The sequence below is a fragment of the Hydra vulgaris genome, chromosome 04 (genome assembly GCF_038396675.1).
Source record: "Hydra vulgaris chromosome 04, alternate assembly HydraT2T_AEP".
Taxonomy (NCBI): Eukaryota; Metazoa; Cnidaria; class Hydrozoa; order Anthoathecata; family Hydridae; genus Hydra; species Hydra vulgaris.
In genome coordinates, this window is record NC_088923.1 from 32,018,683 (window position 1) to 32,033,529 (window position 14,847).

General features: G+C 29.1%; 1 protein-coding gene across 1 annotated transcript in view; it reads right to left on the minus strand.

Moving 5' to 3' along the window:
* Positions 1–14,847, minus strand: part of LOC105843531 (uncharacterized) — a 72,246-nt gene that overhangs the window by 38,950 nt on the left and 18,449 nt on the right. Inside the window, exon 3 of the mRNA XM_065796088.1 lies at positions 1,315–1,642. Within this exon, the coding sequence (XP_065652160.1) occupies positions 1,315–1,642 (328 nt within the window). The remainder of the gene's footprint in view (positions 1–1,314; positions 1,643–14,847) is intronic.

The following is a 14,847-nucleotide window of genomic DNA, read 5'->3' on the forward strand; positions in this document are numbered from 1 at the left end:
TCATATCACTTTTCTAAATATACTTTAAAAATAAAGAGTTAAATAAATTAAGTTTTTACAGCAAGTTTTATAATTTATTATTGTTAACATGAGATAATTGATTGTCTTATTAATATGAAATAATTAATTCTTGTCTTGTTAAAATGAGATAAGCTGGAGATAAGTGCACAATTTTGACATTCTTAGTTTTCTTCTGCTTATAAGACTTGTATAAGACTTTTTAAAAACTTTTTTCTCTCCTGATATTAAGGGCTCATTTAATAATTGAGGCCAGGTAATAAATTAACAAACAAATTAGATTTTCTTTAATGTAAATTCAAAAACTTTAAAATATTGTTATATCATTTATAATTTATAAAACTTTATAAAATATTATATTATATTAGTCATATTCTCTTTCTATTTAAAACTTTTGAATTGCTTTTCTACAAAGAAGCAGGAACTAAGGTAAAGGAGCTGTTTTAGCCTTAAAGCTTTTGGTTGAGTTGAGCATAAGTAAATTGACTCGAATTAGGGTTGATGGCTTGTTGATCACTTTGATTTAAAACTCCAATAATCACATGCTTGACCTAAGCATATACTTAAATTAACCAACTTGTCATAAAATCAGGTTTGGATTTCCTGACTAATCCTTTATGCGCTTTGGTTTAGCAACACTTTACTCAATCACCATTCTTTTGTTATTATTCTCTTCCTTTTCCCCTTTTTTTGTCATTGCTCACATTTACTAATCATATTCTGAATTTCCCTCACCCAATATTGTCATAATTGGTAACTTTAATTCTTATCACACAGAATGGTTTGACTCTACTACCACTGACCCTCTCTTAAGCTCAAAATTTTTGACTTTCACAATCTCTTACTCATATTAACTTTCGACTCATTTTCTAGATATCTAGCTATTTTTATTCGTTGATTTGTGACTTGTCTCAAGCTTGTGTTCAGTTTCTTCTTGTCCAAATTTCATGCTGTGATCTCACTTTCGTGATGTGATCTCTAAATGTAAATCTCGTATTTCTTGTATTATAATTATTATCATTGCACTTCTTAAAGTAAACAAGTAAAAAATAAAAATAAAAAAACTGAGAAAAACAATTTGAAATAATAAAAACTATTGCAGTTTTCATTTACAAGTGAAATGAAAATCAGTTGTCTAAAAATAATTGTTAAAAATGCAAAATAAAAAAATAAAATTTTTTTTTCTCTACACAAGACATCATTTCACTTCATTGTTTCAGTTTCATTGTTTAAAACTAAATAAAGGTTTATTTTTGCTTTATTTTAACAATAACCTTAAAAACATAAAGCTACAACCTGAATCACATTCTTCATCATCCCACTCATATTTTATTAGTGTGCATGCTTTCTTTGTATCATTATTTGTTTTTTTCCACATACAGTATTCAAGCTGTCCATACAAAATGTTAAAATAAGGATTCTCTCTGTAGGGCTTTGATGAAATATATTCAGTTAAAAATTGATAAGCTTCAAGAAAATTTGAGTCATTCTCCAAATAATTCATAGCTATATTTAAAGCGAGTTCTGGTCGAAATTGCTCCCAAACATAATGCTTTAGTAAAGCTTGATAATTAGAAAGATGTTCTTTCCCTACATTTGAGGATTGAAGAATTAAACTTCCAACCTTAAAAAAAATTTTTTGTTAAAGTTTAGACAAAAAAACAGAAAACAAGTACATATTTAAAAAAATGTACTAAAAAATTTTTGATTTAATTATTTATAATAACAATAAACATTTCAGTAAATATATTTTTTTTTGTTAAATATTTATAAATATGTATATTTAATATTTTAAGTTGTTAAAAAAAAATTATAGTATGTACAAAATGTTTTAAAACCTTTTTAAACTAAAAAAATATTTAAAATAGTAGATTTTCCTTTGATTCTGACTTGTGGTTCGGTTGACACCAGTGCATTTATTAAATTAGTTAGTAGAAATATATATTAGCTTGTTTTTTTTTAAAAAAAATTACTAATTTAAAATGAAAAAGAACATAAGAACTGTTTTTTATATTATCTTGAGAATAGGGGAGAACAAAAATGGAGTGTTAATAGAGTTAAATCTGGAACAGGACTTAATCAGTTTATTGCTATTAAAACTATTCTGATAGAGTTCGATGTTGTGGAATTGTTCGATGTTGTAAGAGATGTTTTGATACTACTGCAATATCATGTAAGATCATGTACTACTGGGGATTATGTAAGAATTGCTTTGATACTAATGCAAGCAATACTGGTTGGCACAATATACAGGTAATTTTGATAACAAGTAGTGGATAAAAGTAAACTTTAAGCTCATTCAAATTTAAAATTTGATCTTAGTAAGAAAAACAGGCAATGGAAGAAAAGAATTAGCTAATAATAACTCTTTTAAAATTAAAAGTTTTTAAACTAAGACAAAAAGAAAATTTTTTTGACTGCTGTATGATCAGACACTTCTGCAATCCAGGTTGCATTTCAGAAAAAAATCTTTTATATACTGCATAATACTTTATCAATAATATAGACTTTTACCATCTATCTTTTTAGGACCAGCATTTCATTTATGAAGATGCCCCATCTGGAGAGAATCCAACCAGCAGTAGCAGTAGTCTTTAGCAGATGGGAAAAATAAAGTACTTAGATCCTACAACAGTTATCTTTGCCATGGTCAACTGTTGCCAAAAAAAAACTGTTGCAATTCCCTTGACCTAAAACATATAACTTTGTAAAGAAAAATAATTTTGAATTTCTTAGAATTAAGGAAGAGTTTGTCCTTTTCAAAAGGTGCCACCTACCCCTGTAAATTGTGAGTCTTGACTAGTTTTTTATTATTCTGGAACATAATGAGCAATTTAAATGACTCTTGTTTCCTTCCACAAGGAAAGTTAATCTTCATAGCTTCAAAGACTTCACAGTTTTTCAAGATTTTGTAAAAAACTTGGCTGTTGTCAACATTGTAGCAGAGAGAGCTGTAAAGTCAATTCTGGAAGTGTTGTTAATGACATATCAAGAAAAAAGGCTGCAAAAGATGCTCCTAGTCAAGTCAAAATTGATACACCAGCTTTTCAATTTAAAGTAGCATACAAAAAGACTGCTGAACAGCTATCACCAGCAGAAAAGCTTAATCTTATCTATGAGAAAAAATTTAGTTGCCCCTATCCATTGATAGCGATCTAGATAGCAGCATTGATATTGTAAAAGATTTGAGGGATATGAGACATTATGGGCTGAGAGGCTCTAAACAACTCGGAAACATAATTTTACTTTTTTTAACTTGAATATATATATTTTTTTTTTAAATTCTTATTTATGCTCAAATAAAAAGACAAACAATAAATTTTCAAACGCCCCAGCAAATAAAAAGAATCACATGGCTTACTTATTCCCCCTCCATTCCAACTACTTCATTTAAAAAATTTTTAATCTAAATAACTCCAATATTATTTATAAAACATTGGCCTATAAGTTGTATTGGGTATAGGGCAAAAAGAGGGGCCCTCTTTTTGCCCTATACCCAAAAAGTGGGGCTATGGAGCTAGACTCTGTAATCAAGAACTTAATTACATATATTTTTAAGGAAGTTTATTCTAAGGGAGTTTTTAGGTCTCTATGGCAGTCACAACACTTTGTAACATAATTGACACTTTTTAGATGTTGCTTGATGAACATGCTTATTTAAGTTTAACTATGAAATATGTCATACACATATCTGTAGCACAATCAGGTCTGCAGATTTGATTTGCAGTAAAAATTTCAAAATTTGTAAAAGAATGACATCTGCAAGTTATAAAAATAATTTTTTTTTAAATAATAAATTTTAAATAATAATATTTTTTCAATTAACTTTTAATTACCTTCTTGCATACACGTCAATAAAACAAAATTGATAAAAAATGAACACCCCTTATGATGGTCTCATAAGAATATGAAAAAAAGTAATTTTATAAAATCTGTCAAGTATCAATATTTACCTTAATAAAAACTGATTTAAAGTGATTGTTTATAATGTGGATTGATTTGTTTGGTTCTTTAATTAGTTAATCATTGGCTTTAAAAGCTTGAATGGTATTTTTGAAATTAACTTTGCTGATAGTATATTTGAACAGTATTAATGGATTTTTATTTAATTTACTTGAAGGACCAAATTAAGTGATTGCAAATTAGGATATTTGAAATGCTTCTGGTCTTCAGAATTTTTCTCTTTTTTTTTATCACAAAATTCAATTGTATTTTAATATAAACTGTACAATGTAATATTAATATAAACTGTACAATGTAATATTAATATAAACTGTACAATTGTAATATTAATATAAACTGTGCAATGTAGTATTTAAATAAACTGTACAATCTAAAAATTAAAATTTTTTTTTTTTTTTAAACATCTTTGCTTCCAACAAGGCTGCAAGCAGCCACTAATTAAAGTTGGAAGTTACTGTAAGAGAAAAGATGAAGATTGTAGAGCAAGATAATGATTAACGGATGATTTAAAAGATTGCAAATTATATGAATCAGGAAAGCAAGATGAAGGAAGCGAATTCCAAAGAACTGATGTTCGAGGAAAAAACTAGACGAATAAGCATTTTTGGAGCACTTAGGAACAGTCACAGAAAGAGGATGACACTTAATTGAATGACGAGTAACATGAGAATGAATTTTAGTAGATGGCACAAGAGACGCTAGCTCTTTAGAGCAGTGCCCATTATAGTATTTGTAGAAAAGAGAAAGAGAAGCAACATTACGACGATGTGATAATGGTTGGAGGTTGGCTGCAAGAGCAGGTCCAACTATGTTTACAATGCGTTTTTGCACCTTGTCTAAAAGAGAAAGGGCATCATTAGAAGATCCGCCCCAGATATGGCAACAGTATTCCATACAAGGCCGGATTTGGGATTTATAGAGATAGAGAATAGAATCTAGAGTAAGAAAGTGGCGAGCTCGATAAAGAGATGCAACCTTAGCAGATGCTAATTTTGCAACCGATTTGATATATGGTTTCCAAGAAAGATTCGAAGTAAGAGTTAATCCAAGAAGATGAAGAGTAGGTGACTCATCGAGTACATCACCGTTCATAAATATAGGAAGATCTAAATTATTGCGATAACGATTGGCTGAAAAAAATTGAGTTTTATCTGAATTAAAGTTCACCAGCCACTGTGAGCCCCATGCTGTAGCAGAAGTGAGATCCTTTTCAAGCTCAAATTCCCCCTCCAAGCAATCAGAAGGTGTTGGTTTCTTATCACGACAAGAATAAATGGTAGTATCATCAGCAAACAATGCCACCTTAGATGTGAGAATATCTGGAAGATCGTTAATGTAAATTAAAAAAAGTATAGGGCCAAGGATAGAACCTTGAGGAACCCCTGAAGTTACAGAATAAGAAGAAGAGTGTTGTCCATCGAGGACAACTTTTATGCTACAATTGGAAAGGAAGGATTCAATGATCTTAAAGATGTTGCCGGATACACCATAAGAAGAAAGCTTATGGAGAAGACCAGCATGCCAAACTTTATCAAACGCTTTTGAAATGTCAAGAGCGATGGCCTTAACCTCTCCACCTTCATCTAATGCATGAAAAAACCTGTCAGTTATTACTGTTAGCAAATCAGCTGTAGAACGAGAAGATCGAAATCCATATTGATGGTCAGAAAGTAAGTTATTAGATTCAAGATGAGAAATTAAGTGTTTGTTAATTAAAGATTCAAAAACCTTGCTTATGATAGGAAGAAGACTTATGGGACGGTAGTTAGACAAATCAGATCGCTCCCCAGAATTTTTGAAGATAGGGATAACAGATGCGGCTTTCCAACAGGCTGGAAAACAAGACTCTGATAAGCACTTGTTGAATAGTTTTGAGAGTATAGACGACAGCTCCGGAGAACACTTCTGCAAGACAATAACAGGTATGTTGTCTGGGCCACAAGCTGTGGAAGAGTCTAGGCAGGAAATCACTTTAGATACAGATGCTGGAGTGATATGAATGTCAAGCAATGGATCAACCTGTTTGTTGGCAATTTCAGGTAGGACGCAATTAGTGAAATCAAGAGATGATATTGATGAAAAGTTTTTAGCAAACAGTTCGGCTTTGTCTTTAGGTGAGGTGACAAAGTCTGAACCGTACAAGAGAGGTGGAATTATAGATTTGCCCTTATTATTGATATTATTAAAGATTCTCCAGAAGTCACGAGAGCCTAAATAATAAGCCTAATTAATAAGCCTATATAATAAGCCTAATAATAAATAATAATATAATAAGCCTAATAATAATAATAATAAGCCTAATAATAATATAATAAGCCTAATAATAAGCCTAAATAATAAGCCTAAATAAACTGTACAATGTAATATTAAAAATAAACTGTACAGTACAATGTAATATTAAAAATGAAACAACTCCAAATATGAAAAATTTTAAATTGAGACCACTTCTATATCTTATTTAAATCTTATTCAATATATTTAATAACTTAATATATTGAATAAATATAACTATTTAATGCTTTAATATCTTCTTATAAATTAAATATATCAATTAAAAGCTCGAAACTAGACGAATAAGAATTTTTTAAGCACTAAGAAACAGTCACAGCAAAGCAATGAAACTTAATTGAATGTTGAGTAACACAAGAATGAATTTTAGTAATTAGCACAAAAGACGCTAGTTCTTTAGACCGGCACCCTTTATAGTATTTATAGAAAAGAGAAAGAAAAAAAACACTACAACGATGTGACAATTGTCAAAGATTAGCAGCAAGAGTAGATCCAACTATGTTTACAATACGTTTTTGCACCTTGTCTAAAAGAAAAAGAACATCATTTGAGGATCCGCTCCAGATATGGCAACAGTATTCCATACAAGGACAGATTTGACATTCATAGAGATAAAAAATAGAATCTTAAGAAAGTGGCGAGCACAATAACCTCACTAGATGCTAATTTTGCAATCGATTTGATATATGGTTTCCAAGAAAGATCAGAAGTAAGAGTTAATCCTAGAAGACGAAGGGTAATCATCTACCCTTCGTCTTCTAGGATTAGCATCAAGTACATTACTGTTCCTAAATTTAGGAAGATCTAGACTGTTGCAATAACAATTAGCTGAAAAAATTTAGTTTTATCTGCATTAAAGTTCACCAGCAACTGAGAGCATTATGCTGTTGCAGAAGTGATCTCACTTCTCAAAGTGATTCTCACTTTTCAAGCTCAAATACCCCCTTCAAGCAATCAGAAAATGGCTTCTTATCAAGACAAGAATAATAGTATCATCACCAAACAATACCACCCTAGATGTGAAAATTTCTAGGTGATTATTAATTTAAATTTAAAAAAAGATTAGAGCCAACAGGCTTTGACAGTAATGGTGTGCAATCGCATGCTGTAACTGACCACGCTTATAATTTTTTTTCTTTACAATTAGATCACGGCGGCTTTGATATTTTAACAATTTGAATGCTTTAAAAAAAATTGTTACACTTTGAATAACTTTTAATCGTTAATCTTTTCTAAAGTTTTTATTTAAGGCATTTCAACAAAAATATTTAAATAAAATAAATAATTGTTTATAGTCATTGTTTAAAATAAACGCATTTTGTGTAAATTAACAATTAATGTTACATTTAAAAAATATTTATGTAGGCATGTTTTTTATGATAAATTTGAACGTTTGAAATTATTCCTTGAAACCATTCCATGTGTTTTTGAAAATCTTTTAAAATATGATTTTTTAAGTTATATTAAATTTTGAATAAGTTTCTATTTTCACTAAGAATTGCTTAAAACTTTTTTTTTAAACTTGACTAACAATTTAGAGCATGAAATGACATTACTACTTTAAATAGACAATGGTATTTTTTTAAACGTTTTTTTTTTGCAATTTTTTGGAAAAAATAAATGTTTATACAGTTTAAAAATAATTTATATAACACTTTTGATTAATTTAAATAAAATTTGTTTATTCATTTTTAATTTAAATTAATTTAAATAAAATTTGTTCATTCATTAAACAATTGTTAGAAGTAAACATAAAAGTGTTTTGAGTAACTTTAATACAACCTTTCAAATGATAAGTTTTTAAGTAATTTATTTTAAACACAATTGAAAATGTAACAAAAAGTAATTTTCGCTTTGAGTTTTTTGAGTTTTATTTTAGTGCTTGAATTATTTCTTTATTTTTATTTTTTTTTTAAGTTTTAGTTAAGCTAGTATTTCTTTTTTCAGCACATTTCTAAAATATTTAAAAATTATCTAAACATCTAAACAGTCGTGGTCAAGTTGTCAAAAAATAAAATCATTTGCCTGGTCAGCAATAGCGCTCAAACGCACACCATTCCTGTCCAAGCCTGGGCCAAGGATATAAGAGGAACTTGAGAGACTCCTTAAGTTACAGAATATGAAGAAGAGTGCTGTCCATCAAAAACAATTTTTATACTACAATTGGTAAGGAAGGAATAATAATCTTAAAGATGTTACCTGATACACCATAAAAGGAGAGGTTATGAGAAGACCAGCATGCTAAACTTTATCAAAGGTTTTAAAATGTTGATAGCAATAACCCTAACCACTCCACATCTATCTAATGCATGATAAAACCTATTGGTTATTACCGTTAACAAATCAGCAGTAGAATGAGAAGATCAAAATCCATTTTGATGATCAGAAAGTTATTTTATTCAAGATGAGAGATTAGGTGTTTGTTAATTAAAGACTCAAAAACCTTGCTTATGATAGGAAGAAGACTAATGGCACGATAGTTAGACGAGTCAGATCGCTCTTCAGAATTTTTGAAAATAGGATGCAGATGCAACTTTCCAGCAGGATGGAAAACAAGAATATGTTAAGCACTTGTTAAATAGTTTTGAAAGTATAGATGAGAGCTCCAGAGAACACTTCTGCAAGACTATAACAAGTATGTTGTCCAGACTACAAGCTGTAGAAGAGTCTAAGTAGGAAATCACTTTAGATACAGAAGCTGGAGTGATACGAATGTCAACTTTATTTTATTTTATTTGACAAATACCTATACAGGATAAATTACTTCAGAATTATTTTAATTCTGCTATCAATTCAAGCCCTGTCATAAAATACAATAAAAATTCAAGTAGTAAATCAATTGAAGTAATAAAGTTATTAAAAATGTTAGAAAAAACATTATTTAAAATAAATTTTTACTTATTTTTAAATTCAGTTAACAAGTTGATTTTCCTAATTTCTAATCGTAGATCATTATAGACTCTTACACCAGAGTAATAGAAAAAACTTTTAGCAAATTCCAGTCGATTTTTAGAATTTTAATTAGGTTGCTGTTATTTCTTCTTGCTTTTGAATGGTTGACAACTTACAAGTTGTCAACCATTCAAAAGCATTCTCTATTAATTAAGCAATGCATTCTTGGTTTATCATGCTCAAACTTACTAACAAGTAGTTAGTTAATTTTGAACACGATAAACCAAGAATGCATTGCTTAGTTAATAGACAAGATGCAACAAGAATTTAAGAGAATGGTGATTTTGTTTCCACTTTGTTTTTATGCTTGCTATTTGTTTTCATGCTTGCTGTATGTAAAGAGTCTAGCTTATCTGTTTATAATTTTGGTAGGTTGAGTGAAAGATTTCCACAGTAGGTTAAAACGGGTATAATAGTCAACTGGTAAATGTGTTTTGTTACAAGAGGTGTTAACAAATATCTAATTTTTTAAAGTAGTCTTAGTTTGCCACAACCATTTTTATAAGTATTATCAAAATAACTACTCATGTTTAGTGTTGGGTCTAGGTCAATACCTAGATATTTATATCTCAAGATAAAACATATTGAGTTGAAGCTGTAAGAAATGTTTATTGTGTTTAGTTGTCATGAGGGAGATTTTCCTGTGCCAAACAAACAATATAGTTTCTGTTTCCAGAAACTATATTGTTTGGTTAGTTGTTTTTTTGACTCCAAGATTGAGTATTGTTTTTTATATACCATAATGAGATTTCTTCCATATTGGATTAAAGACACAATTCTATAATAAATATATCTTTTCCTGGAACGTATATGACTGTGTCGTCAGTATAAATAATAGAGTTTGAATGTTTGAAACAAGGTACAAGGTCATTAACGTAAATAATAAAAAGTAAAGGGCCCAATATTAATCCTTGAGGTACACTACATACAACTTTTCCTGTTTCAGATATTGTGTTTTGAAAACAAATTGTTTGAGATTTGTTAAATAGGTAATCTTTAAACCAGCAGAGTTCAGTATCACAAACACCAGTACACTACAGTATCATGAACTCTATAACTGTTAGAATTCGGAAAACAGAAACTTAAAGTGTCACATGCTTTACTTAAGTTAAGAAATACTGCCCTAACTATTTTACCATTGTCAACTTTTCGTTTTATTTTATCTACAAACAGCGTTGCAGCTATTTTTTATTGATTGTTAAAGTCGAAAACTTAACTGATTGTCATTTATCAAACTATTTCCTATAAATAATTTAATAATTGAATGTGTACAACTTGTTCGATAATTTTTGATATAGTATAACAGATATAGGTCGTAGTTTTGATTGTTGTTGTGGGACTTTGATTTGTAAATTGGGAGAAGGCTTTTAAAAGAAAAGTATATTTTTTTAAAATAGATACCGAAATACAGAAATGTTCATAAAAAGCATATGCTATTTCTAGAAGATTAGAGCTTGGAGGCAAGTTAATAATAAATGTTGTACTAGTTGAAGATTTAGTTTTGGAAGAGTAAATACTTTTAATGTTACACCAAAAACTTTCTGTTTTTAAAACAAATGCTCTCTATTTTATTGGTTTGTAGATTGTTATGTCTCACCCAGCTTGACTTATTGGATATGTAGACTACAACACCACCACCAACTTCAAAAAATGGAACAACCTGTTTGTTGGCTGTATAAGGTAGTATGTGATTAGTGGAATCAAGAGATGAGCTTGATAAAAAGTTCTTCGCAAACAATTCAGCTTTGTCTTTAGGTGAGGTAACAAGATCTAAACCATGCAAGAGAGGTGGAATAACAGATTTGCTCATACTATAGACACTGTTAAAGATTCTCAAGAAGTCTTGGGAGTTTAATTTTTTGTAAAAAGGTTTAGCATTAGACAAAACCTTTTTACAATGGTTTCTTGCAATAGTAAACAGACATCTGTTTTCTATAGAATTATTTTGGCAAAGAAAAACACGGAAAGAATCCCAGTTTGAAAGAATGTAATGTCAGTTGTAAGAGTTGTAAGAGTAGTAAGAGTTATGATGATAAGAGTTATGATGATAAAATTCTGACGATGAAGAAAAATGAAATTAGTTTTAGAGAGATCAAACCGTGATCAGAAGCACCTAAGGGTGAATGTGGAGAAACTGAGCGTTAACTAGGATCAAAAACAAGACATAAGTCGAGTAAAGAAGGTATGATTTGGATTGTCTGGAATGCAAGTTGGAAAGTTGTTTATTTGTGTTTGTAATTGAGAAAGGTTAAAGTTGTGGGCCTTAATGCCTGCAGAGTCACTGATACTAGAGCCAAGTCATTCAGTGTGATGAGCATTAAAGTCACCAACAACAACAATATTGACTGAAGGATAATGAGAAAGGGCTTCGTCAATTTGAAAATCATCGAAATTGAAAAAACATTGAAAAGAGTGCATTCTTGAGATAAAAGAGAGCAATGTAGAACAAAGAGAAAAGTGAAAGTGAAAGTGAAAGTGGTGCTAAACAAAAGCACATAAAAGATTAGCCTGTGGAAACCTAGTTTGTTTTTTTTTATAAAAAAAAAAAAAAAAACTAGGTTTGAATCCCAAGGCCATGTAGGCCACTACAGATGAGGAGGCTACTTGTGGTTATAACACTCTCTCAACTCTATAACTCCAAAACACGAACCTTGACGAACAAGGCTGCTGCGCGGAGAAACAAGTTTCCCAAAAAATGAATGAATTCTTACAAATTTAAATGTCCTGGCCAAGCATGTGAATATTAGAGTCTTTATAAATTAAAGGAAGATAACCATCAATACTAAGATCACAAGATGAGATAGCTAAACTCAAATTAGTCCACAAAGAGCAAGTAGGTTTGGTGAACTTTGCAAGAGATAAAACTCAACAAAAGGAAAATTACTTCAAAGACAAAGAATATAAGTGAATGATAGATTTGAAGAACTTGGTGATGATGATGGTTATTTGTGTTTTATAGCTTTCAACTCTTTAGTAATTCTTAAATTTCTTAACGAACCTGACTCAAAACACAGATAGTATACAGTCAACTATCTAATAGTCGAAGCAATTGCCGCATTATTATTAAAAAACCCTAGTCCATAACAAAAGGCTCTAAATGTGAACCTGACTCAAAACACAGATAGTATACAGTCAACTATCTAATAGTCCAAGCAATTGCCGCATTATTATTAAAAAACTCTAGTCCATAACAAAAGGCTCTAAATGTGGCTTCAACAATTTATACCAAAAGTATAAAAAGGGACACCATCCATGTGGATGCTATACTGGAAATGCTGGAATGCAATCTTAATGTAATTGCTAAAGTTAATGTTTAACATCGTTTCATTAGTTATTTTAGTGCGGCCGTGGCGCAATGGTTAGAGCGCTTGCTTTATAAGCAGGAGATTAAGGTTTGAAACGAGCTCTGGACAAATTTTCGCGTCGCGGTAAGGAAGGAGGCGTGAACTTCCTGGTTAAATGCACTTCCACGGTGCTCTGTGACAAGACCGTTAGGACTTCTTGGGGCACCTAAAATAAAAATTGAAAAAAAAAAAAAAAAAAAGTTACTAGGCTTTAAAAGAGTGCATTCTCAAAATGCACGCCATTTTAAAGAAATGGTGGAGAAAGATCTCTTAAACGAGTTAAAACTTTTTACCTTTTGGAATTTAATTATTATTTATTAGTTTAGAAATATTACATAAAGAATCATATTAAGATTAATAATCATCGCTAAGATCATATTATAAGTAAGTATAGAAAATAGTTAAGCTCCTTTTAATTTTTAAAATCATTTACATTTTGTTTGTTTTAGTTTTTTTTTTAGCTTTATTTTTTTTTTAGCAGTTTTGTTTTTATTGAACTTATATTTTATTTTTTAGAAGGAAAATAGGGGTATGGATGAGGCCTAATTATTTTTTATGCAACAAAAAAGTTACACTAATGCTATTTTCATAAAATTGGTTATTACTACTTTGAAATTTATGTGATGCTTTTAACTATTTTTGTTCTTTTTTAGAAAATTTAGAAAAATAAATTAAAATTTTGTGCCAGGACTAACATGACATGTCACATGTTATTGTATGTAAGGGTTGAATTTTGTTACGAGGATTACAGTTTTTATGAAAAAAAAAAAAAATCAAGGTAAAGAGTATTGTTTGTATATATATATATATATATTTTGTTTACTTTAAATCTTTTTAAATTTTCTCGTGTCATTTTAAAATTTTTGTTTGCACATGTTTATTGTTTGCATATATGCTTTTTTGATAAGTATGTGTATGTGGTAATATGTGTTTTATAGTTGTTTTATCAATATGTTTTTATAATGATGTAAAGTGTTTTTTTATTTTCATGTATATGTTAATATGTGTTATATAATTGTTTTGTAAATGTGTTTAAATATGTTTATATAAGTTTAAATATATATATTGTGTTTATAGTTGGTACATATGTTTATATTACGTTATTTCCATGTTTTGAAAGTGCTGTGACTTGGTAAACATGTAGACCAAAATTTGTCAACCTTGCCAGCCAAGTGATGTACTTATAGCAGAGGGTTACACGGCAGTGTTTAATGTCAAACTGTTACTGCTTTAGGTCTAGGTGTGTTCAAGCTTTTATTATTAATTATTCTGAAAATACATAATAATGTATTTTAATAACATTTTGTGTCATGTTGTTACTTAAGTTCTGTTATATATGAATGTTATGTTATATATGAATGTTAAATTATGTTATATGCATATTATACTAACTAATGGTGCTATTGTTGTGTGTTGTTGTTGTGATGTTGTTTTTTTGTAATCTTTGGAGTTGATAGACATTTGGCTTACCGTCACGTTGGTGTCTATTGTTAAAAATGATAAATAGGTAATTTCATTATTAGATCTCACTGCTTTTAATCATTCACTAAAAGCCAAAGCAAATTATTTTGCCATATGTACAATTTGTTTTATAAAACTAAAAACTCCAATTCAATACAAATTATTTTGTTACAAATTATTTATAAACTAAAAGCCAATACAAACTGTTTTGTAAAATATACTATTATATCTCAATTTGATTTTTTGTCTTTAGTGCTGTTCATTACATGATTTTCCTATAAATATTTTGGAACCATGATGTACCAGTATAAATTATTTTCTAAAAGCTAACATGAAATAATAATATTTAACAACAACTACTCTGGTAAATCACAACAGTTTTTCTCTATAAGGTACATTGATTTCCATTTTTTGTATGTAATGCTTTTCTTATTTATTTACTTATTCGCTACATTTTTTATTTTAGATTTATCAGATGATGTATTTATGTGGTATAGAAGAACAAAATATTGTAAAGTTTTGTAAATGTTTACTAATAACTTTTTTAAAGAAATTATACTGAAGTTTGCAAAAGAAGGTATGTTTATTATTAGAATTGCAGGTTTTTTAATAATTTTTTTTATTACTATTTGCTAATTTATTTATTTAGATCAATTTTTTTAAATAAAAAAATTTAGAAGTTTTTTTTTTTTAAAAGTCATAAGATTATTGTATAATTTATTTTAAATGACAGTTTCTTATATATAAAAATTATTTGTTTGTGCTATTTAAAGTAGAAAAAAAATTATATAGAAAAGATTTTTTGTTACTACTTTCAATT